Source organism: Tursiops truncatus, chromosome 1, assembly GCF_011762595.2.
Source record: "Tursiops truncatus isolate mTurTru1 chromosome 1, mTurTru1.mat.Y, whole genome shotgun sequence".
NCBI classification, from domain to species: domain Eukaryota; kingdom Metazoa; phylum Chordata; class Mammalia; order Artiodactyla; family Delphinidae; genus Tursiops; species Tursiops truncatus.
In genome coordinates this window covers 22,606,090-22,626,415 of record NC_047034.1, presented here as the reverse complement: position 1 = coordinate 22,626,415, position 20,326 = coordinate 22,606,090, and the positions used below count along the sequence as shown (strand labels likewise).

The window sequence follows — 20,326 nt, the reverse complement described above, 5'->3', positions numbered from 1 at the left end:
TCCCCCACCACATAAGAACACTCCCCATGGGGACAATCTTGTTTTACCTCACCTGCCAAAAATGGCATTTGATAATAGACATAGCTCGGTAGAAAAGGCAAACGTTACTTATAAGTAACTATTCAATTACAATTATGAGAAAACTTAAGAGCTGGCTACTTATACCCAGTCCCCTGAAAAATAACAATCATAACAATAATAGTAATAATAGCTACCGTTTATTGAGCTTTACTGTGTTCCAGGTACTGTGCTAAGGGCTTAAAGGGGATTATGCCATTTAATCCTCAAAGCCCTATGAATACTACTGTCAGCCCAACTTCCAGAGAAGAAAATGGAGGCTTAGAGAAGTACTGTCTCAAAAGCCACAGAATTGGGGAACAGTGGAGCCAAGATTGCAACGCAGGCAGTCTGCCTTGGAACCCCTGCTCTTAATCACTGCTGCAAGCTACAAGGACTCAAAGAACTCAAACAGAAGTCCCCCCCATTCCCAGTTATCTTCATAAAATAGTGTTAAAAAGTGAAAGATGTAAATGAAAAAGAAAAAGGCCATAAAAACCTCTGGTTATCCTACTATGGGGGGAAAACACCAAAACCCAAAAAACCCTATACTATTTGATGTTACTTTTCTTTTTTTTTTTTTTTTTTGCGGTACGCAGGCCTCTCACTGTTGTGGCCTCTCCCGTTGCGGAGCACAGGCTCCTGACACGCAGGCTCAGCGGCCATGCCTCACGGGCCTAGCTGCTCCACGGCATGTGGGATCTTCCCGGACCGGGGCACGAACCCACGTCCCCTGCATCGGCAGGCGGACTCTCAACGACTGCGCCACCAGGGACGCCCTAATGTTACTTTTCTTAATCAAGAAAACAAAATGCCATAGCATACAGCTCAGAGAAAGTCATATAATAAAAGTACCAAGAAACAAAATAAATAAAAATGTATATATAGCATCATTAGGCTCACTTTAGTCTAAATAAATATAGAATATCCCAGTCAAGAAATAAGTAATTCTTGAGAAGTTAAAAACTTAAAGAGAAACAATATATCTTCATGTAATATTTTATTTACTGATCTCTCTGAAACATGCCAAAATTCATATGGCTAATGGAACTTTCCATGTTAAAACGGTGGTCAAAACAACAAATCCCTAACAAAAAATATTTTAATGTAAGAATCAACATGTGAACATTATATTCAGGTGGTAAAACTCAGGTTACAAATATAAGATAAATATCAAATAATATCATACTTCTGATTTAATGGAGAACAGTTGTGAGAGTCATGCTTAACACCTTGGTTAAGTAATGAGAGAAATGGGTTGGGGTGTCAGAGAGGTATGCAAAAATTTAACAGTTCAAATAATCCTTAGCCCTTCTGAGAAAATATAGATGGCAAATATGTGGCAAATATTCCTGTAATATGGTGGTTTCGATCCATTAGTGAGCATTCTGTTCATGCATTTAAAGTAACAGCAGACGTTTCTAGGCATGAAAATTAGATTCAAAGTTAGTCTTTGCTCAACAAGTTAATGATACTATGAATCCCTTATATTTAAAAATATAGTTTAAATTTGTAAAGTTTAAGGTAAAGCATACTTGTTTTCATAGTTATCTTTAGATATAATTGAGACTACACTACCATATATAATCAGCTATACTGCTGTGCACAGTTAATTCCAGTTACCGTATTTTATATTTGCTGGTCATCAACAGCACAAAATTTATGCTCCAAAAGAAATACATCAATCCAGCAAAATGGTTCCATTTAATTTTTCTTTTAAAGACAGATTAACTAAATTTAAGGAAGAACTGGCTTTTCTTGATATCTCATTTTCAAATTACTGATACAAACTTACCAGAGAGTAATTATTTATTTTGCCTAACATCAAACAATCTGCAAAAAGTTTCCAAGATAGAGCCATTCCTTGTTCCATTTCCAAAAATAAATAAAAGTTTTTTAACTGAAAGCATTTACAGTCCTAGCTCTCTAAAGTAAACATTAAAAAATAAAGTACAAAAAATGATCTCTTGGCTTCTGAATAGCCCACTTAGTTACATAAAGTATTTTCTGTCCCAACACTTTCTCAAATTCAAAAGATATTTACTTCCTAGGAACATGACAGTCTTCATTTCAAACCATTCAGTCTGTTTCCATGGCAACACTGCGGGATTCCTTGGCCACCATAAGTCGCATTAGTTGACTGTGGAATTTCTCAATCTTCTTTACATCTTGAGCTTGGTCTGTTCTATACACCAAACACTGTCAGAAATTTTAAAAGCACACATTAACTATGTAAAACTAGATTATCAATGACGTAGCAAACGTATGCTTGGATAAAATTTTGAGTCTTTTCCTACCACTGTTTTGCTCTACTTCCTCTGGAGGTCATACTAAAGAAATTACATTCAAGTTTCCAAGTCCCCAACAATTACATTCCTTAAGTTTAGTATTTATAATATTTCAAATGCCACTGCTGTGGTTAAAAAACAAACAACTCTATTAGAAGCTTCTCAAAAATGACCAGTTGAATAACGTATTCAAATTCTGCCATGGTCTGATGAGAAGACTTCAAGATTGGAATTAGATATTTTCTCCCTGGGATCTGGTCATAAATGATTGAGTTACAGTGGGAAAAGCATATAAATCTTAGGATCCCTTTCTCTATTTGTGAAATGAGAGGGGGGGAGGGTTAATGATAATTTAAAAAAAATCTGGAATCCCTTGCTTACTGCTGGTTGCTACCTAAATCAAACGAGATAAATCTATTCAACCTTGATTTTCTGACATTACTTATAATTTTTAAACCAAACCAAATTCTTCCTTGCTATAAATTCAATTCTTCATTAGATACTTAAGATCTGTTTATCGTTGGCCATAAAACCATTTGTTCTAGAATCTTCAAAATTATCCAATTTAAGCTGGCAGTCTTTTTTTCATCTTGTAACACTGATCCATTTTTCTTTAGCGCATCTTAGATTCACGTGAGTTTTAAACAATGGGAACTTCATGATCCTACAGTAATATTCATCAACTTAAGTACTCTGGATTCAACCCCATCATGCCCAACTGATCTGAATTCATACAGCCTTTAATTCACTTGCTTAAAAAAATTTTATCCACGCATTGTACAAATTTGTCTAACAATTTTGTAAAGCGGCCATAATCATCTCCACCGTTTCAATTTTAGTATATGTTCTGTAGAAGAAAAAATACCTTCTCACTACAGTTTAGTGAGAAGAACAAACACCTTCTCATTAAAATACACAGAAAGATTTTAGGTCCACAGAAGACAATATTATAAATCAGTCATGGCACTGGAAAAAAATGATGCATAAATGGGACTATAAAAAAGTCAAAGCTCCATGACGATAATAATGAAGTCTAAGATGAGTTTTGTGAAGGAATTATTAGCCATTAAAATGAATTACTGAAGTATACAAACTTTTCTTTAAGAATCATTAGAAAACAAATTTTTATGTTGGAGTTGATTCATATATTTACTGTTTAGGAGGATGGGTTTGATTGTATCTTTGGTCCCTTCTAGACATGGAGTAGTTCTCAGTAGTTTTAAGAAAGGAGACAAAAAGTATTTTTCATATTTAGATCTTGTCACAGGAATCATCAATTTTAAATAAAGTTCTTTCCAATACTGCTTACCATGAATCCTTTAACTATATTTAATCATTACCAGAGGCAAAAAGTCATCATCTGGAGATAAAGCCTCTTGTATTGAATTCAATTCTGCATTTTCCTCTATTTTTAAAGCAGGATATACCAATTTCTCTTCAGTAGATACGTCTATTCACTCTGCGACAATCATAAGTAAACTTTTTCTCAGTGTGAATGCTCGAGATTCAAGTATACATTTACTGAATCTACTAAGTGCAGGCACTAGTGCTAGGCACTTCCACATATTTCATTTACACTCCACAACAACCCAACTGCGTAAGCAGACTATCACTGTGGCACTTCGTAGACAAGAAAATTATGGCCCCCAAAGCCAAAACTTTTGGCCTGAACTTTCCCCAGGATGAAATGCTGGTAGATGGCTAAGCTTAGGATTCAGATCTCTTGAATCTAGGTTTAGCACAACAGAGCTCAATTTATTCTTCCTTTTCCACATTTTCACAGTTACTTCACCAAACTCAATTGGTTCTTGGAAGACATGGTAATCATTAGAAGATCTGACTTCACACAACCTCACAATGGAACCCTGAACAAAAATATAGTAAAATATATGACCAAAAAGTCATTTTTAAAGTCACTATTAAATTTTTTAAAGAATTAATCCATTAAAAAAAAGTGTTTGCTAAGTACCCTCTGGGTCAGGACACCATGCTAGTCACTACAAATACTGGTAAGAATATTAGTGATCTATCTTTATTTTGAAGCTCACAATCTATTAAAAGTCCAATGTGATAAGACAATTGTGACACAGCACAAAAAGAGGCAGAAATAAAAGTAAGAGATGAAGCAATCCTTTTGAGCTGGGTTTTGAAAGATAAGCAGCAGGTTTGTCACACTGGGGCAGGGGTAGGATTCAATATTACAGAGATGGAAACAGACTGTTCAAAAGCACAGAGGCTGGGCTTCCCTGGTGGCGCAGTGGTTGAGAATCCGCCTGCCGATGCAGGGGACACGGGTTCATGCCCCGGTCCGGGAAGATCCCACATGCCGCAGAGCGGCTGGGCTCGTGAGCCATGGCCGCTGAGCCTGCACGTCCAGAGCCTGTGCTCCACAGTGGGAGAGGCCACAACAGTGAGAGGCCCGTGTGCCGCAAAAAAAAAAAAAAAAAAAAAAAGCGCAGAGGCCTAAGACATCATGGCATATGAAAGGAGCCCTTAAGTAACACTGAAAAACGAAGATTAGACAGGATATGCGGGTGGAATTTACATTATGAGTGATGAGAAGCCACCAAAGATTTTTTTTTGGCCACTAAAGATTTTTAAGCAGGGTAGTAACAACCAAATTTGCATTTTTAGAAATCACTCCGGCAGGGCAGCATAGGACGACTAAAGGATGAACTGGAAGCAGGGACACAGTTAGAGCCTATTCTACTAGTCCAGGTGAGTGACATTGAGTCCTTAAAGTTAAGAAGTTAGCAGTCAAGATGGAGAGTTCATGGCAGAAAATGAGACGAGGGAGCTTGAATCAATAATTCACAAATGCCCAGCAAAATGTATGGAACTTATCGGAGGATCAAAATACAAGTTTTTCAAATGAAGGAATAGTTAATGTGAGAATGAGGGAAAGGAAGGGACCAAAGATGATCCCCAGGTTTCTGAGCAAGTAACAGAGAAAAAAACAGGAAGAGCCAGTTTGATAAGATATGATGAGTTCCATTCTAGACAGGCTAATGTTAACGAGTAGAGGAGGCAGGATGCTCAACTTAGAGCTAGTCAGGAAGCCAAAAGAAAAATATGACCTAAAGGTACAAAATTGGAAACAGACAGATACAGGCAGTACTGGACTTAATGGGTTGGTCCAGAAGTGGTATGAAAAGATCAAGAACAGAATCCTGGAGAAACCAGTATTTATGGGGGCACATCAGTGGAATAATTAGCAAAGAAGAATGAAACAGAAAAACAAGATAAAACGGAGCACAGATGCCAAAATAATAATTTCTACAAGAAGTGGTTTTCTCAGAAGCAGCCAGGAGGTCACATAAAATATGAACTGCTGAGGCTACTGGGTTTGAAAATAAAGGGGCTGCTGCTGAGCTCTCACCAAGAGCAGTCTGAGTGGAAGACTTCATGCAGAAACCAGATGGCAGAGGGGTAAGGAATGAATGGGGTGTGAGGAACAGACAGTGAGCAGACAGGGAAGGTCAGAAATACAATTACAGAGCCTATAACTTGTGTTCAAATCCATTATTTACTTCTCACACACGTATAAAGAAACCTTCACTCCTCATATCCACTTTTGGTCTCTACATTCCTCTTGCTTAGGGTCCGAAGAGAGCAGTTATTAAACTACACTTAACATACTGCATTAATGAAGTAAGTTGAATTATCTTTCCAAGTGCCTATAAAAATTGCTTCCAGGGGCTAATGGCAGACTCTGGGAGGGCTCACGCCAAGGAGTACTTCCCAGAACTTCTACTGCCAGTGTCCTTGTTCCCATGGTGAGCCACAGCCACCGCCCGCCTCTGCAGGAGACCCTCCAACACTAGCAGGTTGGGAAGCCCGACGTGGGGCTGAGAACCTTCACTCCAGTGGGTGGACTTCTGTGAGGGAATAACTGAATTGTTAAGGTTAAGATCCAAGGATGAAACAGAGAATTTGCTTCATGTTCTGACACTGAATGAAGTCTTCACTATGCACCATATCAACTCCCAAGCTTTGTTCTGTGAAGCACTGTGGTTCAAAAAGATAGTAATAGAGCCGTGTGGACGAAAAGGCTCTTGGTGCTCCAGCCAGGAGTCAGTGCTGTGCCTCTGAGGTGGGAGAGCTGGCCCACAAGAGACCTCCTAGCTCCAAGTAATATCAAACGGCAAAAATCTCCCAGAGATCTCCATCTCAACACCAACACCCAGCTTCACTCAACTACCAGCAAGCTACAGTTCTGGATACCCTATGCCAAACAACTAGCAAGACAGGAACACAACTCCACCCATTAGCAGAGAGGCTGCCTAAAATCATAGTAAGTCCACAGACACCCCAAAACACACCACCAGATGTGGACCTGCCCACCAGAAAGACAAGATCCAACCTCATCCACCAGAACACAGGCACTAATCCCCTCCACCAGGAAGCCTACACAACCCACTGAACCAACTTTAGGCACTGGGGACAGACACCAAAAACAATGGGAACTACGAACCTGCAGCCTGGAAAAAGGAGACCCCAAACACAGTAAGCTAAGCAAAATGAGAAGACAGAAAAACACACAGCAGACGAAGGAGCAAGATAAAAATTCACCAGACCTAACAAATGAAGAGGAAATAGGTAGTCTACCTGAAAAAGAATTCAGAATAATGATAGTAAAGATGATCCAAAATCTTGGAAAGAGAATAGACAAAATGCAAGAAACATTTAACAGACCTAGAAGAACTAAAGATGAAACAAGCAACAATGAACAACACAATAAATGAAATTTAAAATGCTCTAGAAGGGATCAATAGCAGAATAACTGAGGCAGAAGAACGGATAAGTGACCTGGAAGATAAAATAATGGAAATAACTACTGCAGAGCAAAATAAAGAAAAAAGAGTGAAAAGAACTGAGGACAGTCTCAGAGACCTCTGGGACAACATTAAACCCACCAACATTCGAATTATAGGGGCCCCATAAGAAGAAGAGAAAAAGAAAGGGACTGAGAAAGTAGTTGAAGAGATTATAGTTGAAAACTTCCCTAATATGGGAAAGGAAATAGTTAATCAAGTCCAGGAACCACAGAGAGTCCCATACAGGATAAATCCAAGGAGAAACATACCAAGACACATATTAATCAAACTGTCAAAAATTAAATACAAAGAAAACATATTAAAAGCAGCAAGGGAAAAACAACAAATAACACACAAGGGAATCCCCATAAGGTTAACAGCTGATCTTTCAGCAGAAACTGTGCAAGCCAGAAGGGAGTGGCAGGACATATTTAAAGTGATGAAGGAGGAAAACCTACAACCAAGATTACTCTACCCAGTAAGGATCTCATTCAGATTTGATGGACAAATTAAAACCTCTAGAGACAAGCAAAAGCTGAGAGAGTTCAGCACCACCAAACCAGCTTTACAACAAATGCTAAAGGAAGGAACTTCTCTAGGCAAGAAACACAAGAGAAGGAAAAGACCTACAATAACAAATCCAAAACAATTAAGAAAATGGGAATAGGAACATACATATCGATAATTACCTTAAATGTAAATGGATTAAATGCTCCCACCAAAAGACACAGACTGGCTGAATGGATACAAAAACAAGACCCATATATATGCTGTCTACAAGAGACCCACTTCAGACCTAGGGACACATACAGACTGAAAGTGAGGGGATGGAAAACGATATTCCATGTAAATGGAAACCAAAAGAAAGCTGGAGTAGCAATTCTCATATCAGTCAAAATAGACTTTAAAATAAAGACTATTAGAAGAGACAAAGAAGGACACTACATAATGATCAAGGGATCGATCCAAGAAGAAGATATAATAATTGTAAATATTTATGCACCCAACATAGGAGCACCTCAATACATAAGGCAAATACTAACAGCCATAAAAGGGGAAATTGACACTAACACATTCATAGTAGGGGACTTTAACACCCCACTTTCACCAATGGACAGATCATCCAAAATGAAAATAAATAAGGAAACACAAGCTTTAAATGATACGTTAAACAAGATGGACTTACTTGATATTTATAGGACATTCCATCCAAAAACAACAGAATACACATTTTTCTCAACTGCTCATGGAACATTCTCCAGGATAGATCATATCTTGGGTCACAAATCAAGCCTTGGTAAATTTAAGAAAATTGAAATTGTATCAAGTATCTTTTCCGACAACAACGCTATGAGACTAGATATCAATTACAGGAAAAGATCTGTAAAAAATACAAACACATGGAGGCTAAACAATACAATACTTAATAACGAAGTGATCACTGAAGAAATCAAAGAGGAAATTTAAAAAATACCTAGAAACAAATGACAATGGAGACACGACGACCCAAAGTCTATGGGATGCAGCAAAAGCAGTTCTAAGAAGGAAGTTTATAGCAATACAATCCTACCTTAAGAAACAGGAAACATCTCTAATAAACAACCTAACCTTGAACCTAAAGCAATTAGAGAAAGAAGAACAAAAAAACCCCAAAGTTAGCAGAAGGAAAGAAATCATAAAGATCAGATCAGAAATAAATGAAAAAGAAATGAAGGAAACGATAGCAAAGATCAATAAAACTAAAAGCTCGTTCTTTGAGAAGATAAACAAAATTGATAAACCATTAGCCAGACTCATCAAGAAAAAAAGGGAGAAGACTCAAATCAACAGAATTAGAAATGAAAAAGGAGAATAACTGACACTGCAGAAACACAAAAGATCATGAGAGATTACTACAAGCAAATCTATGCCAATAAAACGGACAACCTGGAAGAAATGGACAAATTCTTAGAAATGCACAACCTGACGAGACTGAGCCAGGAATAAATAGAAAATATGAACAGACCAATCACAATCACTGAAATTGAAACTGTGATTAAAAATCTTCCAACAAAAGCCCAGGACCAGATGGCTTCACAGGTGAATTCTATCAAACATTTAGAGTAGAGCTAACACCTATCCTTCTCAAACTCTTCCAAAATAAAGCAGAGGGAGGAACACTCCCAAACTCATTCTACGAGGCCACCATCACCCTGATACCAAAACCAGACAAGGATGTCACAAAGAAAGAAAACTAAAGGCCAATATCACTGATGAACACAGATGCAAAAATCTTCAACAAAATACTAGCAAACAGAATCCAAGAGCACATTAAAAGGATCATACACCATGATCAAGTGGGGTTTATTCCAGCAACGCAAGGATTCTTCGGTATACGCAAATCAATGTGTTACTAACAAACTGAAGGAGAAGAACCATATGATCATCTCAATAGATGCAGAGAAAGCTTTTGACAAAATTCAACACCCATTCATGATAAAAACCCTGCAGAAAGTAGGCACACAGGGAACTTTCCTCAACATAATAAAGGCCATATACGACAAACCCACAGCCAACATCATCCTCAATGGTGAAAAACTGAAAGCATTTCCACTAAGATCAGAAACAAGACAAGGTTGCCCGCTCTCACCACTCTTATTCAACACAGTTTTGGAAGTTTTAGCCACAGCAATCAGAGAAGAAAAGGAAATAAAAGGAATCCAAATCGGAAAAGAAGAAGTAAAGCTGTCACTGTTTGAAGATGACATGATACTATACATAGAAAATCCTAAAGATGCTACCAGAAAACTACTAGAGCTAATCAATGAATTTGATAAAGTAGCAGGATACAAAATTAATGCACACAAATCTCTGGCATTCCTATACACTAATGATGAAAAATCTGAAAGTGAAATCAAAAAAACACTCCCATTTACCATTGCAACAAAAAGAATAAAATATCTAGGAATAAACCTACCTAAGGAGACAAAAGACCTGTATGCAGAAAACTAGAAGACACTGATAAAAGAAATTAAAGATGATACAAATAGATGGAGAGATATACCATGTTCTTGGATTGGAAGAATCAACATTGTGAAAATGACTCTACTACCCAAAGCAATCTACAGATTCAATGCAATCCCTATCAAACTACCACTGGCATTTTTCTCAGAACTAGAACAAAAAAATATCACAATTTGTATGGAAACACAAAAGACCCCGAATAGCCAAAGCAACCTTGAGAACGAAAAACGGAGCTGGAAGAATCAGGCTCCCTGACTTTAGACTATACTACAAAGCTACAGTAATCAAGACAGTATGGTACTGGCACAAACACAGAAATAGAGATCAATGGAACAGCATAGAAAGCCCAGAGATAAACCCACACACATATGGTCACCTTATCTTTGATAAAGGAGGCGGGAATGTACAGTGGAGAAAGGACAGCCTCTTCAATAAGTGGTGCTGGGAAAACTGGACAGGTACATGTAAAAGTATGAGATTAGAACACTCCCTAACACCATACACAAAAATAAACTCAAAATGGATTAAAGACCTAAATGTAAGGCCAGACACTTTCAAACTCTTAGAGGAAAACATAGGCAGAACACTCTGACATAAATCACAGCAAGATCCTTTTTGACCCACCTCCTAGAGAAATGGAAATAAAAACAAAAATAAACAAACGGGACCTAATGAAACTTGAAAGCTTTTGCACAGCAAAGGAAACCATAAACAAGACCAAAAGACAACCCTCAGAATGGGAGAAAATTTTTGCAAATGAAGCAACTGACAAAGGATTAATCTCTAAAATTTACAAGCAGCTCATGCAGCTCAATAACAAAAAACCAAACAACCCAATCCAAAAATGGGCAGAAGACCTAAATAGACATTTCTCCAAAGAAGATATACAGATTGCCAAGAAACACATGAAAGAATGCTCAACATCATTAATCATTAGAGAAATGCAAATCAAAACTACAATGAGATATCATTGGTCAGAATGGCCATCATCAAAAAATCTAGAAGCAATAAATGCTGGAGAGGGTGTAGAGAAAAGGGAACACTCTTGCACTGCTGGTGGGAATGTGAATTGGTACAGCCACTATGGAGAACAGTATGCAGGTTCCTTAAAAAACTACAAATAGAAATACCATACGACCCAGCAATCCCACTACTGGGCATATAACCTGAGAAAACCATAATTCAAAAAGAGTCATGTACCAAAATGTTCATTGCAGCTCTATTTACAATAGCCAGGAGATGGAAACAACCTAAGTGTCCATCATCGGATGAATGGATAAAGAAAATGTGGTACATATATACAATGGAATATTACTCTGCCATAAAAAGAAAGGAAATTGAGTTATTTGTAGTGAGGTGGATGGACCTAGAGTCTGTCATACAGAGTGAAGTAAGTCAGAAAGAGAAAGACAAATACCATATGCTAACACATATATATTGAATCTGAGAAAAATAAAATGTCATGAAGAACCTAGGGGTAGCGACGGGAATAAAGGCACAGACCTGCTAGAGAATGGACTTGGGGATATGGGGAGAGGGAGGGGTGAGCTGTGAAAGGGTGAGAGAGTGGCATGGACATGTATACACTACCAAACGTAAAATAGATAGCTAGTGGGAAGCAGCCTCATAGCACAGGGAGATCAGCTTGGTGCTTTGTGACCACCTAGAGGGGTGGGATGCAGAGGGTGGGAGGGAGGGAGATGGAAGAGGGAAGAGATATGGGAACATACGTATACGTATAACTGATTCACTTTGTTATAAAGCAGAAACTAACACACCATTGTAAAGCAATGATACTCCAATAAAGATATTAAAAAAAAAAAAAAGCTTCTAGACCAAGGTTCTTGACTTGGGAATGAAATGTGAAATAAGCATCCTAATGGGTGACCTGCATAAATTCTATGTAAATAATTTCAAACAAATGGTTAACTCAAACAAATCTGAAAGTATGCAACAAATAAAAATGTATACTTACAACTAAATCATCTGTTACTTTAATACACAAACTCCCATCAGAATGCCTATATTTGAGAACCACACGTGCCTGAAATAAAAATACATATTTAGAAACAGTGAAGTCAGAAGACATTTCTCATAAATAATTTAGTCTTCAGGTGGGCTAAAATGGATCCTTGTAGAATTAATAGCCAAAACATCTAAAGGCACCTTTACTGTAAACTTATTATTGAAATGTGGGAAAACAGGATTTTGTTCATTTCTATTGCTGCAATTTTTTTAAGACTTAAAATAGTCAGGTATTTTATTTTCAGCCACTTTGAAGAGATGTACTGAAAATTCCCAAGACACATCCATATTCAGAGAGCCTGTGAGACTCTTAAGGTGGTCTGGCATTTCTTGCCAGTCAGAATAATATACTGAAGGGTATTCACAGCTTGCCACCTCAAAGTATACCACTTGGGCATAAGGAATGTTTTGAGCTGAAGGCGATTAGCTCTCTGCCCTTTCTGGCCAAAAGCAGATCTGGCCAAATTAACCTTTGTAAAGGTGACATAAGTTTCCAGTTGTAAAGGTGTTTCCCTCTCCCTGGGAAATGAGAACACGGTCTGTTCCCTAACAAACCTTACTAAACAACTCTTATTTCCCATACATTTCCTAGTCACCTTCTCACAACTTACCCCCTCCCAGAAGCCCCAAACCTCTTTTCCTTTGTCCAGCCTCTTTCCCACCCTTTGTTAAGATGGCATATAGGTCCCAAATTCCTCAGGTCACATTTCTTTGTGAACTTCTGTGCTATGTATGTTTCTACCTGTTAATTTGCAGAGCCCCAGTCATAACACCTAAGAGAGTAAAGGAGAAAGTTTTTTCTCCCCTACAATACCAACACACCTAGCCACAGATGAATGATAGGCAAAGATGGGGGAAAAAAATAGCAGAAATGGCTAGTTTAGTTCAAATCCATTCCCCAGGAAAGAGCACTGCAGTCGCAATTCATACCTTCCATTTTCCCATGGCTCTCAGGAGGTGGACTCAGGCTAAGTTACTCAGCAAAATCACATCTTTATCGTGATGGCACAACATGATGTCTCCATCAACAACTTTCTAAATCCAGAATAACTCCTATACTGAGTGCCATGCTACACAGCACTTTTTGTTGTTTGGTATTCTACAGTTAGGAAGCCAAGAAAATGATTTAGGTATTACAATATTCCAATAAAAGAAGACATCTCCCAATAGAGTTTACAACTTCCATGAACATTATTTTTACTACTTTAAATGATGGATTCGAAAGTGTACTGCAGCAGAGTCAAGTTTCTTGTTAACCAAAATAAACAACTCTTCTTTAGTTTTAGCTAGCTGTTTTAAAAAGTGCTAAGTATCTATAAGCCAAAACAGGAACATAATTTTAAAATGGTTACAATGTAGCACAGGACCCTCAAGACAATTCTGGAAACTAGATAAAAAGGGCTATTAGAGCTTTTCCTACAGCTTTTCCCATTATGCTCTCTGCTCTCCTGGGATTGCAAAAACAAAAGTCATACCACCCTGACATTTGTCTTGGTGAGGGAGGAAAGGGAACGCACCAAGCACTTAAGTAGGTATAAATAATGACAACTAGGTTAAGTACCTTTAGACTACCTAACTGATTCTATTTATTGAGCTACTAAATTCAGTTTTACGTATTTAAAAAAATTCAGTCCTCCAGAAACAAAAAGAAACTGAAACTAAAAAATATACTAAGCATGACAACTACGTAAGGTTTTAACTCTCACTTAAAAGAATACTCAATGGCGAGTAGAAATGAGAGTTAAAAGGTCTGTGATACTATACAAGAGAGTCCTTTTTGTAACTTAGAGAGCGCCTAAGTTACCATGTCAGATGCCACTAAGAGAGAAAAAGAAATCAAGGTTCTTGCTTTCTTAGGAACTTTGAATTCAACCAAGCAAAATAATCAAAACATAAGACAACATAAATTAAGCCCTATAAAGGCACATACAGGTAAAATGTTAAAAGAGAACGCAAGTAATTTAGATTGGGAGAAGGGGAAGTGTGAAAAGGCTTTATGGAGATGGCTTCAGAAATGCATTTTCTTTTCTTTTACGGAAGAAGTTAGGAGAAAAGCTGAAGTGGCAGTCTGAAGATATGATACATTATGTAGCTTCATGAGACTAGGGCTGAGTATGGCGGAAATGGTGGAAGACAAAGCCAGCAAGACTGGAGAGAGGGTCAGACTGGAGACTGGAAGTCCGGATGTCTACCAGCAATCAATGAAGAACCAGGTTTAAAGCAGGAAACTGAGAGTTCAATTTTTGTGTTTTAGATAGCTGTGGTATGAGAGTGGTCCAGAAATAATGCCATCTTCAGTTAGAGCAGATGCAACAGAGAATGGTAAAAGGTGATGAATGTAATCAACAGGGAGAGAAGACAGAATTCTGTAAAACAGATCCCAAAGAGTTCTGACAAAATTTCTTTTCTTTTTTAGTCCCAGCAGTATGGACCGGTAGAAATAGCATGAACATGGGGTTTAGAGACGTGGGTTCAAATTTTAGCTTCATTTCTTAGAGACTAAGCAAATCATTTAGTGTATCTAAGATTGTTTATTCGTCTACCTCAAGGAGCTGTCTTAATTGTTCACATAAATTATACAAATAAATATATATATAAAATGTCTGTCACATACAAGGTACTCAATATAACTGTCAGTATCTCCCCACTCATCCCCTCACCTTCCAATCAAAAAAATCACTAGTTTTTAACTAGTGCAAGGCTATCATAAGAAGGCACAAGTTTTTAGGCCACTGGAATTTTCTGATTGGGGAAAGAGCTCAAAGATTCTCGCTCTCTTGCCTATACTAGACATGCCTTGTTCACAGCAATGCTCTATAATTGCCATTTTATTTTCATTTTCCCTAAGAATGACCACATTCTTAAAGTATGATGACTCTTGATATGAATTTGTATTTATTTTTACTACCTTTTCAAATATTTTTAGTTTACACCGTGGGTACTTCTGGACAAAATTCCTGTATTGTCCTCATGGTGTACTGCTTAAAGAAACAGATGGCCCTACAAACAAAATCTACCAAATGGAGGAGCCAGAAATTGTGTCATAAACAAAGTACTCAATTTCAAAAATATCTAACTCATTTCATAATTTGTTATTATTACATCTTTGTATTGCAAAGAATGAAACTAAGAATGTTTTACAGCTTCTTATTACTTATCTAGGTCTAAAAAGCTAGCAGGATTTTTTTTTTTTTTTTCTGGCTGCATTGGGTCTTCATTGCGGTGTGCGGGCTTCTCATTGCAGCGGCTTCTCATGTTGTGAAGCAGGGCTCTGGGAGCGCGGGCTTCAGTAGTTGCAGTACGTGGGCTCAGTAGTTGTGGCTCAGGGCCTTACTTGCTCCTCGGCATGTGGGATCTTCCCGGACCAGGGATGGAACCCATGTCCCCTTCATTGGCAGGAAGATTCTTAATCACTGCGCTACCGGGGAAGTCCCGCTAGCAAAATTTCTAATTAACAGGGAGCTGCTTCAAATATTATTTAGATGACAATAAAATAAATAAAAACCTGAGAGGAAGAAAAGTCAAGACCCAAATGCTATATTCTCATCCTTGCGACTTCTTTGCTTTTTAATAATAAGCTAATCTCTGACACTCACTTATAATTTTTGTGGGGGCCATGCATGAATTACAGGGATCCATGGGCCCTCTAAAATTGTTTACAAACTTCTACGTACAAGTGGATTTTTCTGAGAAAAGGGTGCAAGCACCTCATGTTCTCAAAAAGGCACTGACCTCCAAAAGATTAAGAACCACTACGCTAATGGCTGTAGATGCCTCCAAACTGGGGTCTTTCCAAAATTTCTCTGCGGTGGCAGAAAAACATAACCGTTTTATCTTACACGAGGTAGTACGGGACAAGGGCACCAAAACAGCTGAGGGACAGAAGGCCGAAACTGCAGGGGGAGGAGCCCTGCCCTTACAGACACGTAAACCAACGACAGCCATAAGGGATGTTCAGGGATTGGGGGCGGAGGAAGGTTACCTAAGGGCCCTGAAATGACCCCGATCTTGCCCGTTTCAGGGCTTCATCGGCCGTTAATAAGGGAGGAACAAGCGGACTTGGCGGGGTCCGTCTCTCCTCACTCACAGCACCTACCAGGATGCTGGAGAAGCTTCGAAGGCCGAGCGGACGGCAGAGAAGTTATCCTGACCGGGGGCTGGGACAGAGGCACCGGCCCCTCCAGTGATTTACCTTCATAGGGTCTGCGAGGTAGAGCTTCTCCGCTGCGCGACTGAACTCCTCCCAGGTCTGGTACTGCGGCATCGTGGGCCCGCGGCAGAACAGGAGAGGGAGGCAAAGCTACGGACCTGAGGCGACGCGACGCGGCCCACCGACCTCCCTACCTCTCGCAGCCACCTACTGCGGCAGAGACCCAGCCGCTCAACGATGGTGGCGCCTCTTCGCACCAACGCCTCGTTCCATTGGACGGCCCTGACCGCCCTCGCCCAATGGAAAGGAGGGATGTTGCCAAGTAGGAGGTGGAGCCCCGAGCGTGTGGCTCTGGGAGCTGGTCCAGAGAAGTGGAGAGCGAGGAAACGATGGAGGTTGCCACAGCGCCCCCTATGGGACTGGAGGAGACTCTGTCCCGCTGTTCTTTGGGCTGGACTCCAATGGTAAAGCCTAAGTTTCTTCAGCAAACATTGAGCGGCTTAGTGATAAGCGCTGGAGCTACAAGAATGGAGACATTAGGGTCCAGCTGTCACACCTACAGCTTAGTAAAAGCGAGAGGAGACATAAACACAAGAATGCAACCGAAAACTTTATGTGATGGATATTTATGTCGGGTTAGTAGAACACAAAGGAAGAGTGATCACGTGTGGGTGGGGGGATGCTATAGTGATGGCACAAGCCGAATCTAGATAAACATGGTGGATGTCCAACAGGTGGGCAAGGCAGGACAGGATATCTAGGCCCACTTTAGATCTGTAGTGTATTTAATGTGATAGGTATTTGGGGGATGGGGGAAGAAAAGAATCAAGGGAAGAAATCATGTCATCACTTAAACCAGGAGAAGACATTTGAACTTTGTTCTCCAGGCAATGGAGTGGTATAGAAGGGTATTTTTCTTTAATCAAGTTTATCGAAGAATTTTTTTTTGTACAATGAAACACACCAGTTTTAAATGTACAGGTTGATGCATTTTGACACACACACACACATTTATATATTAAAACCATTGGATATATGCCCATATACCAGATACCACAATCAAGATAAGGAACATCTCTATCTCCAGAATAGTTCCCTTATGCTTCTTTATATTCAATCCCACCACCTGCACCCCTAACCCTGGACAATCACTGACCTGCTTTCTGCCACTCTAGTTTTCCTGCCCATGCAAGGGCTTTAAGCTGATTTGCATATTATAGGGCTCCAGCTTCACACAAAGACTGAAGTGAAGTGGCAAACCTGGAGCTGGGGAGACCTCTTAAGATGCTCATGCAGTAATACAGGCATATAGATAACTAAAAAGGACCTACTGTATAGCACAGGGAGCTCTACTCAGTACTGTGTAATGACCTATATGGGAAAAGAAATCTAAAAAAGAGTGGGTATATTGTATATGTACAACTGGTTCACTTTGCTGTGCACCTGAAACTAAGACTACATTGTAAAACAACTATACTCCAAAAAAAATGTTTTAAAGGATATATTGTACAGCACAAGGAATATAGACAATATTTTACAACAACAAAAAAGCCATGGATCTGAATTAAGGCACTAGCTTAGGAACGGAGAGGAGGAAACAGTTTTGAGATTTACTCAGTGAATGATGTGGGGTATGCAGGAGAGGAAAAAGTAGAATGATTCCTGGGCCAGTGGAGGTGGTGATGCCATTGACTGATGCAGGGGAAAGGGAAGAAGAAAAGGTCTGGGGGAGATTGGGGAAGACAGTGAGTTCAGTTGTGAACTTGATGAGTTTGAAATATCTTTGGGACATGCAGGTGAAGATGTCTGGTAACTTAGCTGGGTATCTCCATCGGTAACTCCAGGAGCGGTATGAAATAGGAGTCATCAGCAGATAGGTCTTAGTTGAGCCTTCCTGGGGAGAGGACACAGCATAAGAAGAGAAGACTAAGGACAAAGCCTGTGAAACAGCCACATGTACAAAGGGTTAGAGAGAGCGAGTAGAGCTCACAAAGGAGGCGAAGCAGAAATTATCAGAGGGATAAAAGGAGACCAGGAGTGTCTGGGAAGTGGCGGGGAGAAGGTTTTGAGGAGGGAGTAGTCAGTGGTGTCAGGTGGCGGGTAGGGAGCAAGTACAAAGAGAACTAAAATGAGTCCACTGATTGTAGTCATTGGGAGGCCATTGGCGACCCTCAACCAGAGAACCCTCAGTCATACTGGGGTTCGAGTAGAACCGACTGAAAGAGGCTGAAGAGGTAGAAAAGTGAAGCCAGTTGCTTTATACTCTCCTTTATAAGAGCTTAACCACAAACAGAAGTGGAAGAAAATAAAAAGATATGAAATTGAGTTATTTGTAGTGAGGCGGATGGACCTAGAGTCTGTCATACAGAGTGAAGTAAGTCAGAAAGAGAAAAACAAATACCATATGCTAACGCATATATATGGAATCTAAAGAAAAAACAATGGTTCTGACAAACCTAGGGGCAGAACAGGAATAAAGACGCAGACATAGAGAATGGACTTGAGGACACGGGGAGGGGGAAGGGTAAACTGGGACGAAGTGAGAGAGTGGCATGGACATATATACACTACCAAATGTAACATAGATAGCTAGTGGGGAGCAGCCGCATAGCACAGCGAGATCAGCTGGTGCTTTGTGACCGCCTGGAGGGGTGGGATAAGGAGGGTGGGAGGGAGACACAAAACGGAGGGGATATGGGGATATGTGTATACGTATAGCTGATTCACTTTGTTATACAGCAGAAACTAACACAACATGTAACGCAATTATACTCCAATAAAGATGTTAAATAAATAAAAATTAAAAAAAGAAGAGGAGGTAAGAAGATGGCCCAAAGACACCGGTAAAGAAAGTGTTATTGTTTAAGACGGAAAGATTTTGTCCCTGTTTATAACTTTCACAGAAGGAATTGTAAGAGATTAAATAATACAAGAGAAAGAGGAAAGCAAGATTTCAGGGGAAACATGAAGGGGAGGACTAAAGGCACAGATGTATGAAAACAGAAGATTCACCATTGCCTTTGAGGTGGTGGGGAAGGAGGGTAAGGTGGGTAAGGATATAGGTGAATATGTAGATACGAGGACAAGAAGGTAAACTTTCTTTGCCACCTAAGAGGCAAGGCCATCTTCTAAGGTAGGAGGGCAAGAGTGGGTTTGGAGCCTTGAGAAGATTTAGAAAAGCCATTGTGTGAAATGAGTAAGGAAGCAGACCAGAAACTTAAAAAAAAAAGTATATCAAACAGAGTTGAAGGCCCAGCTGAAACTGTAGATCATACCCTGGGAATTGCTCCAATCTGCACATCTGCCCCAATCTGGATGGTCTCCAGCACCATCCAGAAGCTTGGGTCTTAGAATGGAAAAGGCAGATAGTAGGGATTTGCAGGGTATGCAAGGCAGAAGGACAAGGGGACAAAAATGTTGAAGGTACAGGCAAGAGAGCAGTTGAAGTGATAAATCATGGGATAATTAATTGGGCCAAAAGAGAGAGTTTAAGGGACCAGGTCTCTAGGAAATCTGAAGGTAATATAATAGGAAAGAGGAACTGAAGTTATGGTCAGATGAGATATTGGGGTTTAACATTTTGGAGGAGAATGGTTCCCGGGTTGTCCATACAAGGATCAAAGTCACATATGAGTAAGAAAGGGGATAGGATGTAGGAGAAGGCTGTGAGCCAGCGGCCCAAATCCTCAGTTAATGAGAACGGGGTTGGGGGAGCCATAAAGGACGAGGCAGAGAGGGCAGAGTCAGAAATAATGACCCTCCGGGAGGAGGGGTTTTTGCCTGAAGGTGAAAACAATGGGAGTGAAGACAATGCCAACTTTGCATTCATCACAATGAGGAACATAAGAGATCGATTCAATTCAGCAAAACATATATCAAGTGCCCACCCTGGGCAAGCCCCAGGAGCTGTGCTAGGCACTGGAGACCCGGCAGTGAACAAGAAAGACCTCGTCCCTGCCTCATCGAGATCACAGCTTAGAAGACAG

General features: G+C 39.7%; 1 protein-coding gene across 2 annotated transcripts; it reads right to left on the bottom strand.

Moving 5' to 3' along the window:
* Positions 1-1,040: 1,040 nt before the first annotated feature.
* Positions 1,041-16,596, bottom strand: SRP9 (signal recognition particle 9). Of its 2 annotated transcripts, XM_019920372.3 has the most exons (4): positions 16,383-16,596; positions 12,141-12,209; positions 2,102-2,256; positions 1,041-1,478 (listed from the first exon to the last, which is right to left on the bottom strand). In XM_019920372.3, exons 1-3 carry the CDS (start codon positions 16,452-16,454, stop codon positions 2,137-2,139), a joined length of 261 nt encoding a protein of 86 aa, XP_019775931.1. In that variant the 5' UTR covers positions 16,455-16,596; the 3' UTR covers positions 1,041-1,478; positions 2,102-2,136. The 2 variants fall into 2 exon arrangements, with proteins under 2 accessions (XP_019775931.1, XP_019775930.1); XM_019920371.3 differs by having other exon boundaries at positions 1,041-2,256; positions 16,383-16,594.
* Positions 16,597-20,326: the final 3,730 nt, after the last annotated feature.

Bases quoted from the DNA above. Each gene is read 5' to 3' on its own strand.
- SRP9 (XM_019920372.3), bottom strand. From the start codon at position 16,454: ATGCCGCAGTACCAGACCTGGGAGGAGTTCAGTCGCGCAGCGGAGAAG. The intron at 12,210-16,382 runs GTAAATCACTGG...TTTTTATTTCAG, and splicing joins ACCTCGCAGACCCTATGAAG to GCACGTGTGGTTCTCAAATA. The intron at 2,257-12,140 runs GTAAGTATACAT...AATTTCTGACAG, and splicing joins AAGTAACAGATGATTTAGTT to TGTTTGGTGTATAGAACAGA.